The sequence below is a fragment of the Scomber scombrus genome, chromosome 6 (assembly GCF_963691925.1).
Source record: "Scomber scombrus chromosome 6, fScoSco1.1, whole genome shotgun sequence".
NCBI classification, from domain to species: Eukaryota; Metazoa; Chordata; class Actinopteri; order Scombriformes; family Scombridae; genus Scomber; species Scomber scombrus.
Window position 1 is genome coordinate 26,309,052 of NC_084975.1, and position 27,221 is coordinate 26,336,272.

The 27,221-nt window shown below is 40.5% G+C and overlaps 1 protein-coding gene across 2 annotated transcripts; it reads left to right on the forward strand.

Annotated features, from left to right (window-relative positions):
* On the forward strand, nt 1–26,650 carry kcng4a (potassium voltage-gated channel, subfamily G, member 4a). 2 transcript variants are annotated; one of them, XM_062421263.1, is made up of 4 exons: nt 1–108; nt 237–878; nt 25,754–26,485; nt 26,516–26,650. In XM_062421263.1, exons 1-4 carry the CDS (start codon nt 1–3, stop codon nt 26,648–26,650), a joined length of 1,617 nt encoding a protein of 538 aa, XP_062277247.1. The 2 variants fall into 2 exon arrangements, with proteins under 2 accessions (XP_062277247.1, XP_062277246.1); XM_062421262.1 differs by having other exon boundaries at nt 25,754–26,650.
* The last annotated feature ends 571 nt before the right edge of the window (nt 26,651–27,221 follow it).

Below are 27,221 nucleotides of genomic sequence, written 5' to 3' on the forward strand. Positions count from 1 at the left end.
ATGCCCATCATTAGCAACGCCAACCATGACTTCAGCAATCTGTCCGTCAGCGACGACAGCAGTTTTGACCACATCTTCACAGAGATCCCTGAGACTGAGACCATCAAGGTATGAATAAAATGTGGCAAACAACATTAAATTAAAAAAACAGAAACATATCAAACACATGAAGTTGTGGAAAAGTCATGCTGGTGCAGTTGCTCATGCATTGAAGCTCTTCATTTTTCTCTCTACAGGGTGTGTACTACAAAAGGGCTCAGTTCATCCGGCGGCCAGAAGACCTGGTATCCATCGACCATGGCTTGCTGGCAGTGATCAACGTTGGGGGGAACCGCTACACCTTCCCCTGGAGCACCCTGGAGCAATTCCCCCTCACCCGACTCGGCCGTCTCTGTGGTTGCCGATCACCAGAGGACATCGCCAGCGTCTGCGACGACTATGACGAAGCCCGAAAGGAATTCTTCTTCGATCGCTCGCCGTCAGCCTTCAGGGTCATCCTCAACTTCTTGGCTGCGGGCAAACTGCGCCTGCTACGAGAGATGTGCGTCCTCTCCCTGCACGACGAGCTTACCTACTGGGGAGTGGAGATGACTTACATGGAACGCTGCTGTAAAAGGAAGATGTACACACGCATCGAGGAGGTACACGAGCAGGAGAGGCGAGAGGAAGAGTGCAGGCAGAGAAACGCCATGCAGCGTGTGTTGGTGGAGGAGACCAGGTACAGAAAAGTTATGAACTGGCTGAGAGATATGGTCGAGAACCCACAGTCTGGCATACCAGGGAAGATCTTCGCCTGCATGTCAGTGATCATGGTGGCGGTGACTGTGGTCAGCTTGTGTATCAGCACCATGCCAGACCTCAGGGAGGAAGAGAAAAGGGTGAGTATGCTTTAGTTTGTTGGCATGTTGTGGATGTTGCTGTCAGCAGCGTAGGACCCTGAGTCCAAGTCTGCCTAATACTAAATTATCAATTATAATTCTTTAACTTGAAAGCCTACAGCGACCCTGTCTGTCGGAGAGATTTATCACGAGTGGTGTGAGTGATCACAGTTGTTTCTTCTCGTGGTCCTCTCCTGCTCAAAGACATAGTGATCGTGAAGTTTCATGATCAGAGTAACAAAGCTTCTCATAACTTATATGAACCCTATGAAAATCCATTTTAATTTTTTTCAGATTCTGTTTTTTCCATTTTAATTTTTCTGAAGTCTGTGTTTTACAATTTAAGATTATTTTGTCATCATGGTGGATGAATTAAATGTCCATAATTGAATAAGAAAGTAAAATTTAATCAAACATTGAATGAAATGAGTGAATATCCATGAATTTGTGACAATGCGACACAACATTGCACTACTTTTTAATTAAAGAGAGTGCTTCAAAACTCAGTACACTCAGGAATTAGCATGAAGAAGTGAAACAGATATGTTTTTATATGATATAAGTAATCTTACACATTTTTGTGAAGGATTGAACTGTACGCCATAAATAATAAATAATCAGAAAATAACATTGGTAAAACAAGGCTTATAGTCCATCCATCCAGTACATACATCCCCTTATTGGTCTGGATCATACTGTTACTGGATTACTGGCTTTTTTATTACTAAAGAAATGCATACATTTATAAAAGGATTAGAATATATAATATTGTTTCTAGAGCATCAACAGTACAGTTTTCAACAGCAAAGTCACTATAGGTCATCTAAAATGTCAGTGAAATAAATATTCCTGACATCAAAATACTGAGCGAAGTTTAGAAAGAATGAACCCCACCCTCGGTGTAACAGACAGGACAGAAGCAGTGTGACCGTAAACGAGAATAAAACGTGGTAGAGACTCTCAGCATACTGCTTTTCTGTTCATTAGGCTTACAGAAGGTGCTTTTAAAAGAAATGCTTGTAATTGTAGCGAAAATCCTGATTTTTATAAATTGCATCCAAATTCCTCTGCATTTTACAGTTGATTCCATTATTATCATCATATTCCACACTTCTGTTTCCACAATGCAGAAATTATAGGACCCTAAACAATGGATGCTCATTGAGGCATCATCTCAAACTGAATGCTGAAAAGTTTCTACATCAGTGTATGACAGAAGAATTAAGTGTTGTTTTATTCATTTCAAGTCACAGCAGACATTTTAAATGGTCAGGCTTCAAAATTCAGCAAAACCATAACTCCTTGTCGTCACACCCTCTTAAATATAGCTGCAGTGCGGCGGTGTGTGTGTGTTGGCCGTGCATGTCCTGTGATCTGTGTCTACCCGTAGCAGCGTGGGATAATGAAGCCCGAGCTGCTCACTGAGGCCTGTCCAGTATCTGTCAGTAAACACTGGGGACTAATGAAATAGGCTTACTGTATCCCTCACCAAAGACACCCACACGCACGCATACAAAAGTGCGCATTAAGTAGACGCACATCCGGTCACACAAATTTACACAAGTAAAAACCCGCACATGCTCGCACAAACACACAGTCACATGCACATCCAATAGTAATGAACTCATCCACTGTAACCGATACGGCTGTCTCTGAATTTTGCACACATTTACTCTCGAGTCTTCTGTTCCCTTCAAACTCAAATTTGACTGCGGCTTCTCACTCGTGGGTTTTCATGGGTTTCCTGCTACTTAGTTGATGTCACATATACATTTTCACCTGCAGACTGAAGATTTTCCATGTTTTCATTAAGTTGCCCCATCTGCAAAGGCACAACCTGATAAGGAAAAGGTTCCCATACCTAAAATAAGAGATAGTATGTATAGTATATGTGGATCCTACTGTACGCATGTGCTGGAAACGATTGTCTGCAGGAAGATTCAGCGCACCTGTTCAACAGCAGCTCTTTGAGGAGTCAGTGCCTCTGTATTGATTTTGAAATGAAAAGACAAAGGATCGAGTGCAGGAGTGAGTGATATGTGAGAATTTAGGAAGGCGGGCGAAAGTGCTGGCTGCAGAGGGCTTGATTAGTTGTAAAGGCTGAAGAGAGGATTTGGAGCACCCCGCCAGGAAGAGTCCAGTCATTGGTAACAGTCACAGGAGTACAGATGGAAGAGCTTGTGTACAGGATTAGACAGATTCCACATGTATGATTCAGTGGATGCTGTAAACCCACAGGACTGGGTGATGCCTTTGATATGGACCTTTTACAGCATATGATAGGACAAATCTGTATGAATTAGCCTTGAGGATAAAAAAAAGCCTAGTAGAGTCAGACGCTCTGCTAGATTTATTATCTGTACAATGACAGGAACGACAACAAAAGAAGCAGGTGCACAGCAGAATTCACAAGCAAGCACATATTCAGGCCGCAGAGACAGACACAATACTATTGTTGTTGAATGCAAAGGGATTATATTTCTCATTCCCAGTCCATTGTATATTATCAAGATAGCATTTTGAATGTAAACAGGAAATTGGAGTTTTCTGTTTGTGATCATTTTAAGCAAACACGGTTGCATTGACGGAGACAGTGGAGCTCCATGAGAGAAATCATGCTACCGTTGGGGGGCGAGCAGTGCACTCAATCTCCTCACACACCCAACCCCTATACACACTTGGCATTAGCACACTGTATTGATTCCTGGCATGAGAGTTTAGATAAACTTTATATACTGTACGTGTGTGTCTGACATTTCATCGCCTTGTGAGGACATTGTGGATTGTAGGGACATATTTGGCATGTGTGGCTGTACAAGAATCTCTTTGCATATCTATGCTCATTTTTGGAAAGAGGGGGGCAGCTCCCTCCACAAGTACATAAATCCATCTGCTGCTTTCATCTTTATTCTCTCTCTTCACAACCCCAAGTTTCAACCTATTCTCCTGTGCTTAGCTACCGAACTCAGTCCGAGGCGTCCGGCTAGCCTACCCTGGCAGGAGCAGCAGGACTCCTGTCATCTTTAATTCACATGGCCCTGCTGTTTGTCTCTGTCTTTGGTCTGCATTGTACTGGAGCGGGCCAAAATTCCCTCATCCACTCATCATTCATCCCCCTTCTCCGCCTGCCTCTGTTTGGGTAAGGAGTGTGAAAGGAGAGATAAAGTAAGTGGAATATGGAGGAGGAGGAGAACAAACAGAGGATGTGTCCGAGACGAGGAGAGAATGAGACATGGAGAGATAGAATATGCTTTGGGGAGAGAATTTTTAAAAAACGAGGGAACAGATGGGAGTGAGATTCTGGTGGAAAGAAAGCAAGAGATAAACACTTCTTCATTTTCCCCCTCTTCTGTTTATCCCTATGTAATGTGTTTCTGCTTGTCCTCAGCTGATCCCTTCTATCAAACAGTATATCTCTATGAGCTAAATGCTTTGGGAGGGGCCTTTATCTTACAGCTCAGTTCCAAGCTCACTGATAATAACCACTCTGTCATTCCTCCGTCTCCTGCTGTGGGCGTGTGTCTCTCCACTGTATAAGCACTCTGCTCTTTATGTAAAGACTATCTACATAATTCTGGAGCCACTATTATTCCCCCGGACTTTGTAAAGATGCAACATTTGGAAGGGAAGCCCAACCCTTAACTTGATGTCGTTTTGTAATTGCAAACAGATGCACAATCAATATTGATATCAAGTCAGAGGGTCAAAACAGGATTGTTAGATTTTTGGACCAAACCCATAGAGAGGTGGATTTTGGATTGCTGAAATGTTTCAAGATAAAATGCAGTCTTTGACATCATTGATTTAACATTTGGACATAAAGGATGTGACATCATAGGTAACTCAAAGTAAGAATTGGGACTAGACTAAAGTTTGGAAGTCTTGTTACAGAATTTGTTACAGAAATATTCTTAAATGTCAGAAGTCATAGCAATACATCTGTTCAATGAGCACACACTCTAAATTGCAGATAATGTGACATGGGTTTGAATTATAAGAACATTGCATACCCCCCAAAAAACTGATCAAAATACTGCATTATTTGGAAAGCTCAAAGCTCACCTGTTTGTAATTGGCTACATGCTACATTTACATAGTTTAGATGTTTGGTTAAAGCAGCATTAATTGATTTGTTTCACTTGGCGGCATTGGTACAAACTGTAAACACAACACTGACATATTATCAGCTTAAAAAGTTGTTAATATTAGCCCACACTATTTACACATCCAGCAGGTGTGTTTCAGGCACACACTATTCATTCTCCTTTTAGCTCTGTTCTGGTCTCCACCAACTCCTGAGAGGATTATCTGTCTCTTTAGCTGCTGATTGCACTATGTTCACCAGCTGGCCACTAACTTTGTCTGTTGTCTGTTTGGTGATGGTAGTATACAGTGTGTTTAAGTTTTTAGCTTAAAGCTGCTGCTAACAATAAGCTGATATATGCTAAAGGGGATTGGCAGAGTCTGGTGATAACTTTCGGTGGGTTTGTCACTACGAATGACTGTTATCACATTACACGTGGTCATTTGATCCATCGCTACTAAAAAAGACAGATTATAGCAGCTTTAAGGCTTTTAGTCATTATTTAAAAAGGAAAAAAAACTGCATGCATTTGGTGACCAAGATGACTTAAGTTCTATATGTCACACAGGCTCCACCCCTGTGGGTTCTAAGGGCTCTATTTCAATCACATACATGCATTTGCCTACTGAAATTTGCATATATGTAGCTGGCCAATGTGTTTCACACACATAAGGCAGTGCTTCGCTGCAGCTCTCATTCTTAGGGAAAGAGTGTCATCAGAGTAGATCTTACCTCTCCATGGATGGAGTCACTGCTCCAGCAAGTTCAATCCTGCCTGTTGTACCTTGGTTTCATCGTCGCTACCAACGGACATCTCTTCTGCTTCCCCTCAATCAGGACCATGCAGAGAGCAGCATTATGCAGCCACTTTCCTGTGTTTACTGTCGAGGACTTCCTCCATTACAACACGTCTCGCTCCACTGTGACGACAACAACCTGGAGCTTGATAGATCTCTGCATGGATGATAAGTCCTCTGCTTTGTCCAGGTCCCCGCCGCTGCCAGATGCCTTGGCTCAGACTGTCCCAACGGCTTTGCAGCTAGATGAAGATGTCATCCTCTCATCTGTGTCTGCAACATTGCTGATTTTCAGACATCCACCTCTGACTTCAGTCTGTGATTCCATGGTAGCAGAACATATAAGGCTCACACTGCCCCACCTATCACCCCTAAACCGGTTAGCTGGCCTGCTTTCATGGCTCATCTGGCTCAACCAGCCTTTGTTTCACCCCCTCTTCTGGACATTCGGCAATGTGTTGAAACATCCAGGATTCGCATCTGAATTCTTCCTCAACTGTTCATGTATTCTGCTGTGTTGAAAATATTTCCACGCTCCCCTCTTCCACCTCTCTGGCCCTCCATGATGCTGTGATAATAGTGGCCCAGCCTTCTTCATCCAGCTGGAAACAGAGGCTGTGTAATGCAGAAAGCTCTCGCTCGGCTGGCACCTCTGCCTCTCTTCGTAAAGTCAGGGAAGCAGGCCTCATTCAGCTACATGCTATGCTAGCCAGAAAAAGCTCAGTGGTGAGCCCAGTCATGGACACTAATTAAGTGCAATACTATGAGAAAGAAACACATCCCGCCCAACATAGTGACACAAAGAAGCAGATCTGTTTCTTGCTGTGCTTGCTGGCATTGTTATCTATCAGAACAGCTAACAAGTATGTGACTAGTGGAGTTATTTCCTTGAGGAATAACGCTTCATGCGCTTCATACTTCATGGCCGTCAAGAGGACACTTCATGTCTGCTTAGTGTCAGCATTGTCTCTCACTGACAGGACTCACATGTACAGTTGATCTCCTTGGTTAAGGATGGAGCATTATGTCCTCCTTAAAGAGCATTGTACCAGGGTCGCAAACAAGGAGTGAGAGCGGGAGCGAAACACTGACTTATATACGGTGTGAGACACACGTTATCAATAGGCATGTCCTGATTGGCATGCTGCTTACATGCAGATTCCAGTGGGCAGTTGAGTGAATGTGATTGGAGGAGAGTATTGCCCATAGAGTCCAGTAGAGGGCTCCTCCTGTCCTCATGGGGTTACAATATTGTCACTTTCGATATTTGTTCCTGCTGTGACCACCATGACCTTGCTTTAATATTTTAACAAACCAGGCTAAATTATTCTATTTTATCTCAAAGTATTGTTAGAATAACCTACATGTGGGGCCCTCCTCTTCATTGCATAAATTTCTACTATGTAGCCCAGCACTGACCCCACTAATCTCCCAGAGTCAAATCTCTGGCAGGACAGAAATTGTGTTTAGATTGGAAAAGAATGGAGCAAATGCAGTTTTACCCTCCCTGGAAAGCAGCAGGTCTCAGCACACATTGATAACCTGCCTGAGTTTACATCTCGCTGCTGTTCAAATGTCAAACATCCACCAAAGACACTGACTTCCTTTGCACATATGTCTGAGTCGCACTTTTCAGCAAAGCAGCAACTTTCCCTGCATTCATTTTCATTTCATTAATTTACCACATATCCATCAAACTGTTTCACTCTTCAGCGAGTGCCACTTGGATTCATGGCTTTAATATTCTCGCCGGATGATGGAGTATTTTCAGACAGCCTCATATGATTTGCTCCCTTTTTCCTAATTCAGTCATAATCTGGCCCGGGGAGTAATTGAAGTGGCCATTTTATGTCTTTACTGCCATAAATTGAAGTGGGATTTGCTGTTCAATAATTACGTCCCATGGCATCAATCACCAGTATCTAGAGAGAGAGGGACAGAGAGAGTGATGGAGAGAAAGAGAGATAGCATGACTGCAAGACTTAAGCTTCACACTGTGAGATTTGTCACGTTTTCTGATTGACTATCCACTTGTTCTTGTCAATAATCTTTTTGAACCATTGAACCTGTCTGGGCAAGTGAATGTAGAGAGATCAGACGGTTATGTGATTTCTTATTCTATTACGAGACCAAAAAAGAAAGAGACATAGCGAGACAGAGATCATGTGTCTTGTGCTGTCTAAGGGAAGATGAAGTAATTCTTTAGGTATTGGATGGGAGGGAGGAAATGGAGGAGTCAGGGTTGAGAAGGAGGAGGTAAAAGATAAAAAAGAGGGGAGGATGTAAACACTAAACCAGGAATGAAGCTTCCTTCCTCTCCTTCCTCTACCTCATCCTTTCTCCCATATGAAATGTTCAAAGTTTAAAGAGTGTCTGAGACATAAATTATATTACCTGGGCACATAAAGAAGAGCACACACACTCCTAAGACATGCTCGTACATTCTTGCCATACTTTGGTACATAATAATGTTCGGCATGTATCCAAAAAGTACAAATTTATAATGAAATAATGATTATGGAATTATGACACTTAAAGGAATAGTTTGTCATTATAGTTTGATGCTTAATCTCTTTCTTGCCCAAAGTTGTGAAGATTGGTGCCGGTATTGTCCTGTACACTAAATGTGAGATTAGACACATGAAGTAGCAATAGTAGTAGTAATAGTAGAAGGACAAACAACTACAAAAAGTCGTTACAGAAAGGCAGAGAGAGATATTATTCTTTTAGTTCTTCTCTGACAATAACAAGCAGAATAATTTCTGATCTCCTGATAAACTTATTTTCTTGCTCATCCTTGATCGTGAGAACATAAGTTTGTCTTTTTCTATGATCTTGACAAGCGGCAAAAACTGTAACAACAACTTTTTGTTGTGATAGCAACATCATCTTTGCATGACTCGAAAAATACGGTTTGTTATATCAGGATCAGACATAGCAAGAGACATCACTGCATGTGTGTCCTCTGCAGCTACATTAGGAGTGTTGAAAGTGATTTGCGGCAGGGATTGTGCTAGAAAGGATCTATAGAGATAAATTGCTTGTAGCATAGCAAACTACATTTGATTTAACACATGCTAATGTAATTAAGGTAAAGTGTGCATAGTGTCAGTCTATGTAAAAGTGTGTTATCACATTGAGTCTGTTTAAATAGAGCTGCAGTAATGAAATATGAATGTTGCTGCCTAGAATAATAACCTGAGAACGATCACTGTCAAGAATCCTTCTCTGAGTATAATTTAAATGCAACACTGGTCATTCACAAGGTCATTCATTAATCATATTACCACCTACTTCTCTTTAAAAATGGTAACTCCAATTTTCTAGGGTGTGACTGGTAAGAAAAATATGGGTCTGCTTGTAATGAGCAACTAGTACCACAGTGATCTATGCCAGCAGATCCAATACTAGCTCACCTGCACTCTCATATCTTTATTAGACCGGCTGTTTAACAGTTAGGCTTATTTACAGATCACAGGCAGTGTTCTGACCACAAAGCTGCTTCTCGGATATTTTTGGTAAAGCCTGTAATACAAGCATACTGATGTACAGTGGTGAACAAACCCTTGCTATAATAGGATTTCTAGTCGTATCTCCTGTAGCCCGAAACTACAAGTGAAGTTTGCTCTCTTATCTGCCATTTTTCATGAATGTCCACGTCCATTGACAATCATTTGGAAAAAGATCAAAGTGTTGGCTGTGATGAAATCTCAGAAGATTGGTCTGGCTAACTGTGCAGAATTGTATTATGTGAATCCACAAAGCCATGTTTCCAAAACTATTTTGTCTGAGGGGGAGTTGTGATATAGGATCCAACATGTTTTACTGTCTGGACATGAAAGCATGAATGAATTTCCCCTGCAGCTCCAAGCAGGATAGCTAACAGTGATCTGCACACAAAAAAGACACAATTGTGAGTGTTGTTCTAGCATTATAAAATCATATTGAGGGTAATTCATTTCTATACCTGAGATGTGAAACACAAACTGTAACAGCAGAAACAAAGTAATAACAGCAAGGCTTTTAATGTCTCAGTTTGTGTGTGTGTTCATACACTCTCTGTCTTTCTGCGCTGCATAGTCAGCATGCTACATCTGCCGAGCTGTGAAGACTAAGCACGTCATTGTCATGAGCTTCATTTGAGTGTTTAACAACAGAGGCACAATATTAGGAATGCATTCTTCATGTGCCTCATTTTTTATCGCCCCCTCGTCGTAATTTAAGCCTCCATTAAATGAACATGAAGGGAGCATAAATAGAATGCGTCTGTAAACTCTGTTGGCTCAGTAGAGCGAGAGAGAGGCTGGCAGTCAGAAAGACTATAAGTCAAGGTAAGTAGACTTTACGAAGGTTGACAGCTGGAGAGAGGGGTAACTACATGTAACCAATAACTCACACACACTCATATAGACACACATATACAGCATTAGAAGGACCTGACCTAGAAGAAGCTGCAGATTGCCTTATTATCAGAACTGATATAACGTGAAATGAAAAATTCCAGGTGATAGAGAAGTAGAAAAATATTTGTAAATATTTCTAGTGAGGAATATATTTTATTGTATACCACTCATCCTGAAGGTCACACTTTCACCTACATTTTTTACAAGGTTGTCTTATCACAACTGTGTGACACATCATCCTGTACAGTAAATGTATCAAGATGTGACAATAGAGTAATTATATGTTTAAACTCATTATAGATAGCTTGACGTGTTGAGTTTTAGCTAGGTAGCTGCTGACCTATGGTGCTTTAGCAAGTGAAGTGAGAGAGAGAGAAGAATACAGTTGAGAGTCACACTTGAAAAAACTGTATTGTGTTGACATGGCTGGTCCCAATCATGCCAGCTTTAGGTGCAACATGGTAATAGACCATGCTGCTTGCAGGACAAGTATAGGATGAGGAGCCAATTCTGCTAACTGATTGCACCTGAAGTCTCTAGGCCCCATTCTTGTGCCAGCATAGGGCACAAAGTATAAATGGCACATCAGTGAGCTGCTAATTTACTGGGGTGGACTGAGGTTCTTTCCTTGACAATGCCGATTTGGTGTCTTGGTGACTTGCCATGTGCCACAGGGGGAGGAGAGGTGCAGTTTAAGCGTGTTGGGATCTCAATCCAGTGTTGCACTGCAATCTTGGTGCCAAGAATGAGTGCGAGTGCACCTTCTGAAAAGTGAGTGGATCCAACTTAAAAAAGACATCATATGCTCTTGGCAGCTTATTTGAACTACTGTACGTACTCATATTTGAAACTTTTGACATCTTAGCCAATAATATGTTTCCTCTGAGGAAAACCGTCCTCAGGATTCCCATCCTGTCAGTGCGTCATGACGGGTAAAACCCTGTGTTTAAAGGGGATGACCTGATTGGCCATAACTGTCACATCCTCCAACACAAACACTCATAATGTAGGTTAATGTGTTCTTTCTGATCCCAGCCCGTACCCAAGGGTATGAAAATACCAAAAGTTTACTGGACACACCCCTGGCACTTAGCTGGGCACACTTGATTGTGATCTTAACTGCTGGGTTCATGAAAATCAGCAGTTGGCGCTCTCAGTTCAACAAACCCATGTGCAAGGATTACAGCTACAAACACGGCTACTTGATGTGATTGTCCTTGATGACACCACAAAAAAGGAATACAAGTGGATGTTGACACTGGAGTCAAGAGTTATTTTGTCAGTATTGTTCACTAAAGTCTTGGAAATGAAAATTGCTATCCAGATCGATAACACTATATCAGTTACTTGATGTGATATAGCACTGTGTTTATTATTAAATGAAAGTCACAAATAAATACATTTCAAGCTGAATTTGAAACACATATGATTATATTGTGTCTCTTTTTAGAAAAAAGTCCTACTGATGACTTTCATCCTGGTGGATCATTTTTGACCCACAAACAATGATTTTTCAGTACATGGCAAGACAGAAAAACATAGAATTAATTATGATAATGAAGAACAAATTAATTCATTATTTCTTAAAATCCTGCATGATGATATCATTTTGTTTCAAAGATATTCCAATAAAACATTCAACTACATATCAAATACTATTGAAAATTAATGTTGATAGGCACTCAATATGTTGTGTATCAGAGGGTTATGGTTAGAATTGGGTTTTCGGTTGAAGGTTAGGGTAAGGGGCTTTTATGTCACTGAGTGTCCAGAGTTTGTGTGTGTGTAAGAGACACAATTCTTGTTGTAACAGTTGTACAGTCATGTCTGTAGAGTAAATATCGTTTTCAATCGTATACACCCTCAAACCACAAGAGCATTTGTAAAATGTGTATATTGAACCGTTAATGGCAAGATTTATATAATTGACATTACATGTGTGTGAATATGCATGCACAAACAAGCGTGGATTACCTATGTGTTTTTGTCTGCAGGCATGTCCTCTGTCTGTCAGTGTATAACACATTCCATGCCTATTACAGCCTATCTGGTTATGAGCTGTATTCTTTCTGTCTCATGTGCTGCATGGCTGCCAAGTGGGATTATGGGAGAGAACAGCAAAGTATGAGGTGTTTATCCTGTCCATGCCAGGATCGGATTGTACAGCATAACAGATGAGTGCAACACAATGCAGTGGTGCCTCTTAGATCTGAATATGTGAGTTATGGAGGCTGTTGAGGACACATTTGTGAATCTACAACTGCATACTATTGTTAGACCTGTTGTTAGATTGTACTTCTAGATATTGTCGATATATTATGATCTTCACACTATTAAGTTGTGACTTTTAAATCATAATTGTATTCATAATCCGCCCTCCTTTCCTAATCAGAATCACCAGACCAAAACTAACAATGTGTTTGGCAGCTGGCTGATGTGCAGTGGACTGTAAGAAAACTTTGTGCCAAAGATGGCTGAATTTCTTGGCCCCATTTTAGGAGCCTCTGGACCAAATCAATATATTTTGAGTAACACTGCCAAATGCAAAACCCTTCATAAAGGGTCTGTAACTGTCATTGCACAGTTACTACCAGTAAAATGTTTTGTTATTAGGTCAGGGGGGTTTCATTACAACGGAGCCTTGTATGGCTGTACCAATTGCTAATTACCTAACAATAAAAGGATGCTGACCTTACCTGAAACTCCAGTGCACTTGACTCCACTCATTCCCTGCAGTGCCACTCACTTAACTGCACAGTGGACGAGCCAGGTCCGGTCTTCTTCTCATCTCCACAACAGCAGACTGAGCTCATCGTTAGCGTTCAGTTAAAAAATGGACACAGATCGGAAATGCTTCAGGGATGACTGTTATCATTCATTGTCTTTCACGGGACCACTCTCCATCCATATATCTTCGCATCTTGACTCTTAGCAACCAAAAATGACAAATAACAACCAATGACTGTGGCAGTAAGCTGTAATTAAATGCTTTATTGACTAGTAAGAAATGATTGACTATCTCTATATAGATCAGTTATAAGCCTTTAAGGCAGAAATATCTTGGATTGGGCTCATCTGGGGAGATGTTGAAAGGACATTGATCAGTGGCCTATACTCCCTAGAGAAGCAAAGGGCTTAAGTCAAGTAAGTCCTAAGCCTTTAGGTCAAACAACTCTCAGGTTGTAGAAAATCCACCTCTAGCATGCAACTTACTTTGTCACTTTTAATTCATCAAGAAATTCTCTCAAATGGACTATTGGTTGATGTTAATAAGTAATATAATAATGAGTAAATTAAATTTAGGTCCTGCGGCCTCCCTCTGGAAGATAAGTGATCATAAAATGAATTTAAGGGCATGGGAAGCAATTTCAAATGAATTGATTTTGCTGTAAAATGTCATAGTTTTAAATTCTGATGATTCCAGGCCTTTGAAAGAACAGCAAGAAATGACCACAGCAAGTTAACAGACAATTCTGGAAACTCACACACAGCTGCCTTTCTCTTTACGTATATACCAGTCAAAAGTATGGACACACCATCCCATTCACCTGAATGAAAGAGTGTGTCTAAACTTTTATATTAGGGGTGTAATGGTTCTGTAACCGAGACTGAAACCCCCAATTCAAACATCTGGAGACACGGTTCAGATACAGGTACAGCCTGTGGAGCTCTCATTATGTTACTAATGTAACACAACTCACAGAAACCCCAGAGAAATGACTCGTTTCACTTGAAGAATTTGATCCATTCAATCTGAAAACATTTGGAAAGTCTAGAAAAGCTGCATGATTAAACTATTTTATTCACATTCAGGATAGCAGAGAGTTAACAAGTGGTCAGCCAGCTGGTGCAGTGTACCATAATTACTGGAAATACAGTAACAAAAGAATTGACAGAGCAAATGGAAGCAGATCAGAAAACAAGGAGGCTTGGTACTAAAATATGAGCAAATACAAAACAGAGGGAATTAGAAATAAAAGCTTCTCTTGAACATATGATGCCTGATACCTTGTGCAGTTGTGAAGTTATTTAAGTTATTCTATCTTCATAGTGTTCTTGATATTTGAAACCATTAAAAAAACAGAATATACTACTCACACATTACACAGAAAACAAACACAGTAGTGTCTCCATTCCCATAAGTTCTATACTAAGCAGCTGGTGTCCACCCCTGCAGTGTCGCTCTCTGTGGTCACTGCAGCACATCAGAATCACATTCAGCCAGCGGCTACTGCAAAATCAAACATTCTCTTCACACTGCTGCTTCACCCCGTCATAACTGAAGTCAAACGCACCATTTGTGTCCACATGGCCTGCAGAGCCGACAGCAAGCTTGCACACTATTTTCTTTTCAATCTTATTTTCTGATATGTTGTGCTGCTGTGTGTGTTTGTATACTCAAGTCTCCTTTGTGAGTACATTGTTCGTGCAACTACAACAGCTTGAATTAAATGAAACACTAACCTTACAGTATTGGGGACAAACCTGCTGGGCTTCATTTGAATTGTAGTATGTGTGAAAAATTAATTTGCTTCTGCTCTGACTTTCTGTGTGTCTATATGTGTGTGCGTGTGTGTGTGTGTGCGGTACCTGAAAGGCACAGAATAGAGACTTATGGGGTATGAAGGGAACCCTATGCTTCAGATATCACCTCATCTTTTTCTTATCAGCTGATCTTGTAATCCCCCTCTATCCCTTTACACCGCTTAGCCACCTACTCTCGTCTCATATTTTCTCTTCTCTCCTCCGCTTCATCTTTCTATTCCCCCTCGCCATCCACTCTTTCATTTTTCTCCATTAGGGTGTTTGTGCGTGAACAAGCTGTTGGTGTTTGTCAGTGATAGGACAGTCTGCAGCCTGTATTGCCTTCACATATGGAGATAAAACTGTTCAACTCTGCTGTCACGCTCATGTCAGTGTTCTGGCGTACGGCGTGTGGAGGTTGTTATAGTGTCATTACCTGAGAACAGCTGGAAGGGTGTAATTTTTTAAAAGGAAACTCATAACCTACCTGTTCAGCCTGGCTGTTGATTAATAATTTAATAGTTTATAGTCTTTTTTATTGTATTGTATTGTGGTTGTTTTTGATGTTTACTATTTTATTAATATAATTCTATAGTTTTATCTTTTATCTCTATAGCTTTAGTCCAGCTTTTATTCAACTTCATCTTTTATTTACTTTTCTTTTGTCTTTTTAATCTATTTTAACCAAGTTTTTCCTCTAACTTTTAATACACCTTTTCTTATTCTCTCTTATTTTACTCATTTAAAAAATATATTTTTATGTATTTTCACTTATTTTTATTTACATTTGTAGACATTTTTATTTTTTCTTGCTCACCATTTTTGGCTTTAATTTGTTCTTTGTTTGTATTCCTTTTTTAAAATATATTAAATGTGTTTATTTATGTTGTCACTTGTTCTGTCTTATTATCTGCTTGTCAATCAACTAACTGTAAAGCACTTTGAAATACACTAGTCTGTAAGAAAGGTGCTATCTAAATAGGCCATAGGCTTATTGCAAGTGAATGGGTGCAAGCAGCACAAGTGCATGTTTACCTTGTGTGCTCACATGCAGCTCTCAGGTTGCAGGAGAACAGCCTGATGATGGATGGAAGTGTTACACAATACAAGCCCTTTAATTACCCATGACTAGTGAATGCAGTGCTTGATGGGCTATATTTCTGGTGAAGGCCAGCAGTATGGTGTTCAACCACACCCTCTATTCTTCCTCCATCTCATTTTTGCTACCTTTCTCTCCTCCTTTCTCTTCTTCCTTAGAGAGGCTTTAAAAATAAGCTTAGGTCAGTATAGCAGAATAGAGACGCAGCGTTCAGTGGCGCAAAGGAATGTATGTTCAAGGTCTGCTGCAAAGGAAAACTGATTGATGGTCTGAATCTTGTCTTTTCTTTTGTTCCACTTTACACCCAAACTTTTGGGTCCAGTTGGATTACTCGATCGTCATGGGGGGCTTTTTGGAAGATGGAGCCCAACAGAGAGGGAGAGAGAGAGAGAGAGAGAGATAAAAGAGAGCCATGAATGTAAGTGACATACTGTGAGAGAGGTGGAGAATTTAATTTAGAGTTATAACAAAACATCAGGGAGCACTTCTTTGAGTGATAACCAAAGTTTAAAACAGAGCGCACTGCAGTTTATAATCGTGGTGTGGCTAAAAAAGTGCACGTTCATATGTATCATTAATGTGATAGTACAACAGTTGCATCCAGGAAGAGTCATCCTAATTGCCAACTGAAGAAATGTGGAGCTTTATCTCATCCACAAGTAGGAAAAACACATTAATAATTCAGAACAGTAGAAGCTTTCTCTTGTCCAACAATGAAAAGACACATTTACACTTCAAACCCTTAGTACACAAAGTGACCCTGCTGTCAAGGCATCCAGCAGCTGTCTCATTGCACACTGATGGGTCACTAGCAGAGGGTAAGATGGGAGGCTCGCAACAAGAATGTAAAACTCAGCTGATGCTGGCAAAACAAGAAGATGTGGGAAGCAGTAGTCAGGATATGCATGAATAGCAATGATTTTTACACAAACTGTGGGCTCACCTTCACTCCAAATTAAAAATCAGGTTTTTTTTACCTTAATAAAGAAGAGGGAGTGCACACAGAGGTCAGGATTAATTTATATTTAAGTGCTGAGTCAGTGAAAGACAGTTGTGTGTGTGTGTGTGAGAGAGAGAGAGAGAGAGAGAGAGAGAGAGAGAGAGAGAGAGAGAGAGAGAGAGAGAGAGAGAGAGAGAGAGAGAGAGAGAGAGAGAGAGAGAGAGAGAGAGAGAGAGAGAGAGAGAGAGAGAGAGAGAGAGAGAGAGAGAGAGAGAGAGAGAGAGAGAGAGAGAGAGAGAGAGAGAGAGAGAGAGAGAGAGAGAGAGAGAGAGAGAGAGAGAGAGAGAGAGAAAGAGAGAGAGACAGAAACTACTGTATGATTCACCAACTCTAGCTCTCTGATCATCTGCCCAGCCATTAATGCAAACGCTGACATCAAAGCACTGAAAATGATCATAATTATGCAATAAATGCCAGATGTTAAATCAGGAAGCTAACTATAAAACATCGAAATTTACACTGCAGAGCCAGAGCCAAACATTAGCTTGTCAATTTAAAAATCATTCAGTATAGACTGCAACAGAGTCAACGTCTCTTCTCCATCACATTTCACAACGTCACATCTGTTTTTTGTATTCTCCCAAGAATAGAAATGAAAAGGAACATGAGGATTTGGAGTGATTTTAACAATATTTTGGATGTCAGCCACTCATTTTTAGCTCACCTCAAACACACTATTTTCCACATCTTTGAAATATGGTGGATTTTTAGTGAGGTTCAATTTTTGGCAACAAAAACCTACATCAAAAATGTTTTTGAACTCATAAAAGAGAGTTCACCATTTCAAATAATTTTAGTCACCGTTTTTGGATATGTATCTATCTATGAATGACAGGAACGTCTGTCTGTCTGTCTGTCTGTCTGTCTGTCTGTCTGTCTGTCTGTCTGTCTGTCTGTCTGTCTGTCTGTCTGTCTGTCTGTCTGTCTGTCTGTCTGTCTGTCTGTCTGTCTGTCTGTCTGTCTGTCTGTCTGTCTGTCTGTCACATATATCTCGAACAGTTCATCCGATTGATTTCAAACGTGACAGGTGCCTTGCTACGGGCACGTGTAAGTACAAGCACAAGTTTGACGTTGTTTGGATGAGAAATGTAAAAGATATAGATAAATATATGGGTAAAAGAAGCACACATTTGCTGCTGCTGCTCTAGCCGTTGGCCACTCCCCCTCTCACACAGCACACTGAGCACAGCGCAGGACCAGAGTTAGAGAGGCTATAAGTCAGCGGATCTTTGGTAGCTACAATGTGAAATACACTTCAGACCCTCAAAAAAATGGATGAAACTGAAAACACTTCAAATAGCCCAGGCTAATTTGGACAGTCTTTAGACTTTGAATAAAACAAACACCAATTCCAACTGCAAGGTCTCAAATTGAAGCAAGCAATAGGCCTAATGGTCCCGAATTTATAGTAAAAACACACACAAAAACAGATTTTGAACGGGCAATGCACTACTTGTGAATAATTGTGACAAAAAATAGTCCAGTTATCCATCTCTCACCAATTGCAAGGACATTTTTAAATCAGTCACATTCACATACTGCACAATGAAATAGGCTTTTTTATTTTATTTCTACAGTCATGGACAAAAATATTGGCACCCCTGCACTTGACACTATGGTAGGAGACCACTGCTGACACTAAGGCACAAAAAAGCCAGACTGGATTTTCCCAAAATTCACGTGACGATGCCCAAATCCTTCTGGGAGAATGTCCTGTGGACAGATGAGACCAAAGTAAAGTATATCATGGTACTGATTACAGAAAATAAAATGGAGATCATGGGTCTTCCAGCAGGACAATGACCCAAAACACACATCAAAAAACACTAAGAAATGGTTAAAGACAAAGTGCTGGACGGTTCTGAAATGGCCAACAATGAGTCCAGATATGAATCCTAGAGAACATCTGTGCAGAGATCTCAAAACAGCAGCTGGGAAGAGGCATCCTTTAAATCTGAAAGACCTGGAGCAGTTTGCAAGAAGAGTGGTCCAAAATTCCAGTAGAGAGGTGTAATAAAACTCGTAAATGGTTACAGGAAGCGATTGATTTCAGTTATTCTTCCCACAGGGTATTCTAACAAACATTAAGCTGAAGGTGCCAATCAATTTGTCTAGTCCACTTTTTGAGTTCTGTGTGGAATTGTATCAGGGTTGACTTTTTTTCTCGATTTTGTTGTGTTCCAATGCAAACCAAAGAAATACACATGTGAAGACCAAAACATTTGTAATTGCAATAATTCTCTGGGAGACGTGGTGCATTATCTGACAGAAGTGCAAGGGTGCCAATATTTTTGGTAATGACTGTAATTAGTTTTTGACATTTGATCACAATAAAGTACAGATATCCCACACAAAACCCTCCAGTGATTACGGATAATGGAGATTTTCCTTATGAAGTTGAAGAAAAGATGCGTAATGAATATGGGTTTGAATACATGTGGTAGGAAAAGCATGGAAAATGCTCCTCTTCATTCAGGTATTCAAGGCTATTGGCTAACCACTGTCAAAAAGGTACGAGTGAGGTCAAATTATTAGATTATTTCTTTTGTGTATCTGCTATTTCCAATTTTAGACCGAACACCTTGTGGTTTTTGTGATTCTGTAGCATTTGAAGAAAAAAAAAGTAAAAAGAAGAGCTATAATGAAATAACAGCAATTCCCCATGTGGTTGCTACAAATGTCCCTGACCCTAACATGCCTTGTACAATGATTTTTACCCTTGCTGTCGTCTTTGTCTTAATTTGACACTGAGATGTGTTAATACGGATAATGTGAAACCCCGTGTGAGGCAGCTGCTGGGGTGAACAGTGCCTGTGCTGAAATGAGCTGTCACTGACATTAGTTCCAGAGAGAATCATACAGACGAGATAAGGTCAGGGAGATAGTGGGTATTGTGCGAGAAAAAAAGAGAGACAAAAGTAGAAAGCTTCTAGCTGTAACAAATGGCCTTTCATGCAGAGGGTGAGAACAGCACCACGAAACCCTGATGGTCCTAATGTCAGCATGAGAGAGAGAAATAGCAGCGAGGAATGGAATAAATGGGGAGATAGACAGTGCACATGAGAGACATAACATGTGAGCCGAAGGGGAGAACGTGTCTGAAAGATTGATACAGGACAGGCAGGCTGGAAATCCCAAAGTGAAGCAGGACTGGATAACACAGAATAAGTGTGAGGAATGTAGGCAAGATTGAAGGAGGAGGACAGGTGTAAAAGGTTAATGTTTAGTAAAAGATTTATTGAAGTGGAAATTCTCAACAAGGGAATACGTCTTTTTCTTTTGTAAATGTCCTCTGTTTGAGGGACAAATATCCCCCAGCCAGCCCTTCAGACCTCTGGAGGAATCATGGGCTGTTCAAATGAAAGCATTGCAGTTCCACCTTTCACTGTGCATGCTGTTTTCAGTGCTATACCTCTGGACTCACGCGCAGTGATATCAGTTTGATATGCCGAAACAAACATGGAGAATGAATTCAATAAAATGGATATTTATCATTTTATGTATATGGGTCAATGAGGTTTTTTTGTGTCCATTTGGTTTAGTCAAATTTAAAGGGGTTACAATTTGAAAATAAATGTATAAATACCTTGCACCTTGCTTGTGCTTGCTGGCTTGCTTTTGTGGACCCAGCGTGAATTTTTAATCGATTTTGAAAGATTATAGTATGCCAAAAATGTCTGAGTGGTGTAATCATAAAAACTTTGTACCAAATAATGAAACGCTAAATGCTCAATAAAACACCATATCAACTATTTTGGCACGATCATACATCTTTCTTTATATTAAATAAAGGTAATGGAATATAATTGTTGTAAATATTTTAATCTGGGGAATCATGTCAATCAGGAACCATTTCAAATGTTTCTTTTTCTTTTAATGAAGTAATTATTAGTATAAGTCCACTTAAATACACTGTAGGTGGATAACATATTTAATATTTATCATTCTTTGTGTTTACAACATTTGACATTTTCAGGAGCATTCAGTTTTAATTTTGGTTAAAAAATGGTGCAAATGTCATTTCAAATGACATAAAACCAACAAAAATACAAAATGTACATTTTAACTAACCTGATGCTGCTTTTAAAAACTATTTTTAAGATATTTTTGGATTGCTCATCTTGCAAACCCTTATTTGTCAACACTTATTTGTGTTAATACAGATTTGACACCGAAAAGATCTGTAACCGAAAAGATGAGATTTCAAACTGAAAAGATAATATTTCAAACTGTAAAAAGATTTGGATGAAAATAAATATTTTTTTTGTGTAAATACATTGTTGTATTTTTCAAAATTCAATATCAAAACTTGGATTCAACGTTTCAAATCTCTTTTTTCAAATGAAGAAAACTAATGACCCAGATTTGGCACTATACTGTACTTAATGAATGATTATGAAGAATGATAATGGTTAGCTACAATTAAAATACTAACGGATGGCCTACTTAGCTGAATGACATGATATTTTAATGCATGCTAATAAAAATGAAGCAAAAGACATACAGAACCAGACCATGTAATAACTGTAACACACATTTATTTCTGATTGGAGTGACAGCTGACTGAACAAATAAGACACCAGGATGAATTAAACCTGGCTGTTAGCCTGGTCTGCAGCAGGCTAGCTGCACAGAATAAATCTCCATGCTAAATTATGTGCCCCTGCTTTTGTGGAACTGTGTCACAGCTAAAGTCAGCCAGGATAACTGATAAATCCCAGCTTTATCCGCTATCTAGGTATTGTGGAATAGCCCTTTGATATTATTATTGGACATAACTTCAGACTATACCAAATAAATGTTTAAAAAGTCCGTCCTATGGCATTTATTAGTTTCTGAGTCTGGGTAAGTGGGAAAAACAGTAAAATTCCTCCAGACTATTCTATTCTACCTTACCAAATCACATATTTAAACTATTCTGCCTGTTGTTCTTTGATAAATAATGTAAAGTAATGCCTCCCCTCAAGCTGTTAGGAGCCCCTCTTAGGAGGCCCACCTTCCACTTTGAAAACCTCTGTGATAACAGATACAGCATGTGAACATGTCTCAACTCAATAGTATCACTGCCTGTAAGAGGGAGGCAAAACACTACAATTTACGCAGATACATGTATCTCTGCAGGAATGAAGTAAAGGGATACAAGTCCCAGTGGGATGAGAATCAGTGAGAGAGGCAGAGAGGACATGAGTGATAAATGAGAGTGAGAGGAATGGGACATGCATGTGAAGGTACATCATGCATAGAGAAAGAGTGGAGGTAGTTGTGTTTCACCTGGAGGAACACTGAGCAAATGAAAGATTTAAAGGAGAAAGAGAGCTGTGTGAGGGGACCAACAGAGAATGAAGGATGAGAGGGAGGGAGTCCGGAGGGGGTGATGGAAGAGGAAACAGAATGAGTAATGAGAAGGTGGAGACAGAGGCAGGAGGAGAAGAAGAGGGTGGCAGGGAGAGAAAAGAAGGATGATAAGGAAGGGAAATGGATGAGACACACAGTCTGAGCTGGAGAGATGAATGTAGAGAGTGAACAATGAGAAAAGTGGAGAAAATGAAGAGAAGCTAATGAAAGAAGGAACACACAAAAATAATGTCCACCCTTATAATGTGGTTTGATACTCAGTGATAAAATGTTATTTTGTTCATACAAAGTTAGGAATTGTGGCAGAAAATTGATTATCACCCTCCCAAAAATACAGAACATTCTTGAGCTGACATGGATACTGTCCAAAACATATGGATACGCTGTTTCACACCAATCAATTGCTGAAGGGACATTTCTTTGCCAGTTAATGCATCTAAAAGATTCAAAGATGAACAGCCTGATTGTCTCTATGATGGGATAAAGTAGTAGCAACCACCATGGCTAAATGTGATAGGGTAAAGAGATAAAGAGAGAGGCTTATCGGATAATCACGTTGTCGAACTGTCTGCCAATTTTACTAACTTATCAAAACTTCTGTATTTCAGTTACATTTTGTGTGTATAAATGAGTGCAGCACCATGAATGCCTTTATGGAGAGACAGTCCGAAAGAGTGCACTGTTGTCCCCATTGGTAGAATCTCTTGCATTGCTACACCGGCAGTGGTCATTTGGGACACCCAAACTCTGCAATTTTTCCTTTCTTTGTTTGCCTTTCCAGCACAAATTGTATTGCATAGTACGAGGAACCTGCCATCCATGTTTATTTTGGTACAAGAACACAGGATAATTGTTCTCATGGGATATGTAGGGTTGTCAACCACCAGAATTCCATACATTACTGACCATTCATTCAGTGTGTTGCCTTTGGCTTCTCCTGACTGTCAAAGACTAAAAAGTGGATATCAGGTGGTGGAAACAATCTTTTATGTGTGTCTTACCAGTCTTTGTGGGTTTCAGCTACAGTTGTCAGGTTTGTCCCCAGTTGTCAAATATCCAACTAAAGAGCAAGGACTCTCTGTCTGTCTGTATGCATGTATGTATGTCCTTCACATATCTCAAGAGCCATTCGTCCGATCTACTTCACACTTGGCAGGTGTGTTGCTGTGGACCTAAGGGTGTGCAGTGTCAAATTTGGACATGTGACATGCTCAATATTAATACCCTTTGCATAAACTAAAGATCAGCAAGCCACTATGCTCTGCAGCAGTGGGGTGGAGCTTCTGGGCTCTGTGAGTGACCAACAGAGAGACAACACTGTGAAGACAGACAGCAGTGGAAAGCTTTATGAGAAAAAGAAAGCCTGTAACAAAAATGAAACATTATTTTCTGATTATTTCACCCAAGTTACAATTTAAAGCACATAAATAACTATCAAACCTTCTACAGGAAATATACTATAAGGAGAGGCACTCTTGGTTTCTGTTTAGTTTTCCTCCCTTGAATTTATCCTCATTTATTGAACTCATGTGACCAGAACCAAAGGACAAATCTATGTTTTTTTCCCCCTATGTGTGAATGCTGTGTGTTTCAAGTACAGCAGCTGAGCAGTCTGCATGTGTGTAGAGACAGAGTGAGAGAGACATACCGACAGCATGGCGGAGTGAGCAAAGGAAGAGGTGGAAAGCGTTCTCTGAAACAGTGAGCCTGGGAATTAGATAAATGACTTACAGTCATCATCAGTCATCTGCAGTGTTTTCATGTCACCTTTTACTATCAGCTCAGCTTGAGAAAAGTTTTTTCACATGGCATGCTCTAAAAAGAGAAAAGTGGACAGTGAAAACAGACTTTGTCCTACGGGAAGTTCAAAATCAATATGACTCATAAAAGCATATCTTTTGAGCAAATATACCCACTGAAATTATCCGAATGGGCACAACACTAGTTCCCTTATATATGCTTCCACTAAGTACTCCTTTAATGGAACAACAACTTTCAATATGCCAAAGAGAAAACCCATTAGAAGAATTATAATTAGCTATTGACACTCTAAACTCATCTTTGAAAGTAATATACAGTACTAGTCAAAAGTGTGGACACACTTTCTCATTTAAGGGAACAGGAAAGTGTGTCCAAACTTTTGTCTGGTACTTTATGTGCAGAAGATGGGTATTTCCCCTCAACATAGCAGACAATATTTTTTCAGCCAACTATGAGGACATTTTTTTTTCTCATGTAAGAAAAAAGGTGAGAATAAATTATGTGATTATGGATATTTTCTGCAATGGTATTTGGGAGTGTGAGGAGGCGGAATAAAGGGTAATTTGAAGAAAAGGGCAGAAAAAAAACTGACAGCATGGGCATAGATTTGGGTATGGACATTTTGGACAGTTTGTACCATTGTGAAAGTTTTGCTTGATTGTATCACCTATATTTGTACTGATCCCAAACAATCTAGCCACATTAACTCCACATAATGTTAATGGTAACATCTCCACAGAGTTTCCAGGTATACTATTATGATATAGGCTGAAAGAGCAGGATGCCTGATGATTTGGCAATCCTCAACTTCAAGCTGTACGCATTGTTGACTAGTAGCAGCCCGACAGCAGCAGCAGCAGCAGTCTAGTCAGTGAGGTGGAGAATTTGAAGCAGGTAGTGTTTATAGTTGAAATGTTCCAAACATCACAGAATTGAAATTACTTCATTTGACAAAACTAAGATACTTTGATATCTTCGGGCATTAGGTGTTGTCAGATAATTTGTGATTGTTGCTCAGACGTGCTATTAAATTAAACAACTTATTACTGATGGCGAAACTTCCTCCCAAAATCAAGTCATATGGTCCATATGTAAAAAAAAAAATACAACATTTTAACTAACCTGATGCTGTTTTTATGACCATTTTTAAAGATATTTTTGAATTGATCCCTAGTCCCAACCCTTATTAACCCTTATTTGTCACTGACCCAAATGTATATTCAGTATAGTAAACATTTTGCAGAGTCAGGCTCTTTATGTGGGTACATATGTGTGCACAGGTGCTTATGATAGAGAAAAGAGTGATAGAGAGAAAGTACACAGACACAATTATTTTGGCCGTACAACAAAAAAAATGTGCCTACCAAAGTGAAAACCAAGCATATGCCCCTGAGTGACAGAGATAAATGTATAATGGCAATTGGACAAAGCTTTGAAGAAGAGGATCAGTTACCAGCAGGGTTCTGTGTGCCAAAATCTCCTCTGTTTTTTTATTGCATTGGTCTTCATTGGCACTGTGGTTGGAGGGCATGCAAGCCTGATTGCTTTCTGTCATCGCTCCCACTGAGTCGTATTAATCTTTGAATGCTGTCCTAATGAAATAATTGATTGATTGTGTCACTGTATTATCCATCAGTACAGCTACAGTAGCTTTAGCATACAGACTGACTGTAGCTCATGGTTTATTAATGATTGCTGACGGTGATTATCTTACCTCAGGATTTTTGTCTTCTCCCTATCTCCCCATGCCTTTCTCCCCATCTGTCTTTCTCTCCGCCAAATCCCTGCTCCTCTTGCTCTCAATCTCTCTGTCTCTCACTCTCATTCACACCCAAACCTGTCTCTACCTCAGGGTGAGTGTTCCTCCAAGTGTCACAACATGTTCATCATAGAGACGGTGTGTGTGGCCTGGTTCTCCCTGGAATTCATCCTGCGGTTCATTCAGGCCCGCAGCAAGCTGGAATTCCTCCGTGGGCCGCTCAACATCATCGACGCCATGGCCATCCTGCCCTACTATGTGTCCCTAGTGGTGAACGAGGAGGACACGGCCACGGAGCACGAAAGGCCAGGAGGAGGTAAGGGTTACTTGGACAAGCTGGGTCTGGTGCTGAGGATCCTACGGGCGCTGAGGATTCTCTACGTGATGCGGCTGGCTCGCCACTCCCTTGGATTGCAGACGCTCGGGCTGACTGTCAGACGCAGCACCAGGGAGTTTGGCCTCCTCTTGCTTTTCCTCTGTGTTGCCGTCACCCTCTTCTCCCCGCTGGTCCACTTGGCTGAAAGCGAGCTCACTGGCACCCATGACTTCAGCAGCATCCCCGCCTCCTACTGGTGGGCCATTATCTCTATGACGACTGTGGGCTACGGCGACATGGTACCGAGGTCCATCCCGGGACAGGTCGTAGCGCTGAGCAGCATCCTCAGCGGGATCCTCATCATGGCCTTCCCCGCTACCTCTATCTTCCACATGTTCTCCCGCTCCTACCAAGAGCTCAAGATGGAGCATGACCGATTGTTCAAAGAGGAATGTGCAGCTGCTGCTGCGGCTGCTGCTGCTGCCTCCGGGGAGCTGCAGGAGGCGGGAGTCGATGGAGGAATTGAAGGAGGGTTGGAGGATTCAGCTCCGCCTGGACTAGGATTACGTCTGGAAAAGGATAGTATGCACTCACTAGAGTCGTTGGCTCTGTTAGGGAAAGGTGGTGATGCTGCAGGAAATAATAACCACAGCCTGCCAGCTGGAGCTTTTTGAATGAGCACCACAGTACTCACACTGACTGACTCAATCCAAAACTTCCATAAAGACACTGTATGAGTCCCCTTAAATCTGTGTTGCATACAGTAAATGTACTGCAAAGTGACCATCTCCTCAAAGACACCACTTGCCATGTGGTTGTGAACACATCTTTATTGCTAAAAGGAGATCAAATTAACATTTCTTTTGCTCTTCGGTCTACTGATATGGAGCACAAGTGTGCATCTGATCTATGTGTATACACACATAGACTGCACAGAAACTGAAAGACTTCCTAAAACCCTTTAAAGTGGACGGTCCAGTTTGCCTGACCTCCCCAAAACAGAAAGCCTCCTCACCGCAGCAATATTAGTAACCGTCTGCTTCCATAAACATGCAATATTCAATCCAAAGTTGCTTTTTCCTTCCACTGTGAAAATACTTCTAAGCCCAATTGCAACTTTTAGTTTTATTCTTATTATATTTTAATATGTTGACTACAGTATGAACTGAAAATGTGTTTCATACTGTATAGTCTACATTTCTGCCATGAATTCAAATAAGTGCTCCTCTTACTGTAGTTTATTTT

Coding starts and splice junctions, on each gene's coding strand:
- kcng4a (XM_062421262.1), top strand. CDS start 1: ATGCCCATCATTAGCAACGCCAACCATGACTTCAGCAATCTGTCCGTC. Junction 109..236: donor CTGAGACTGAGACCATCAAG/GTATGAATAAAA, acceptor TTCTCTCTACAG/GGTGTGTACTACAAAAGGGC. Junction 879..25,753: donor TCAGGGAGGAAGAGAAAAGG/GTGAGTATGCTT, acceptor TCTCTACCTCAG/GGTGAGTGTTCCTCCAAGTG.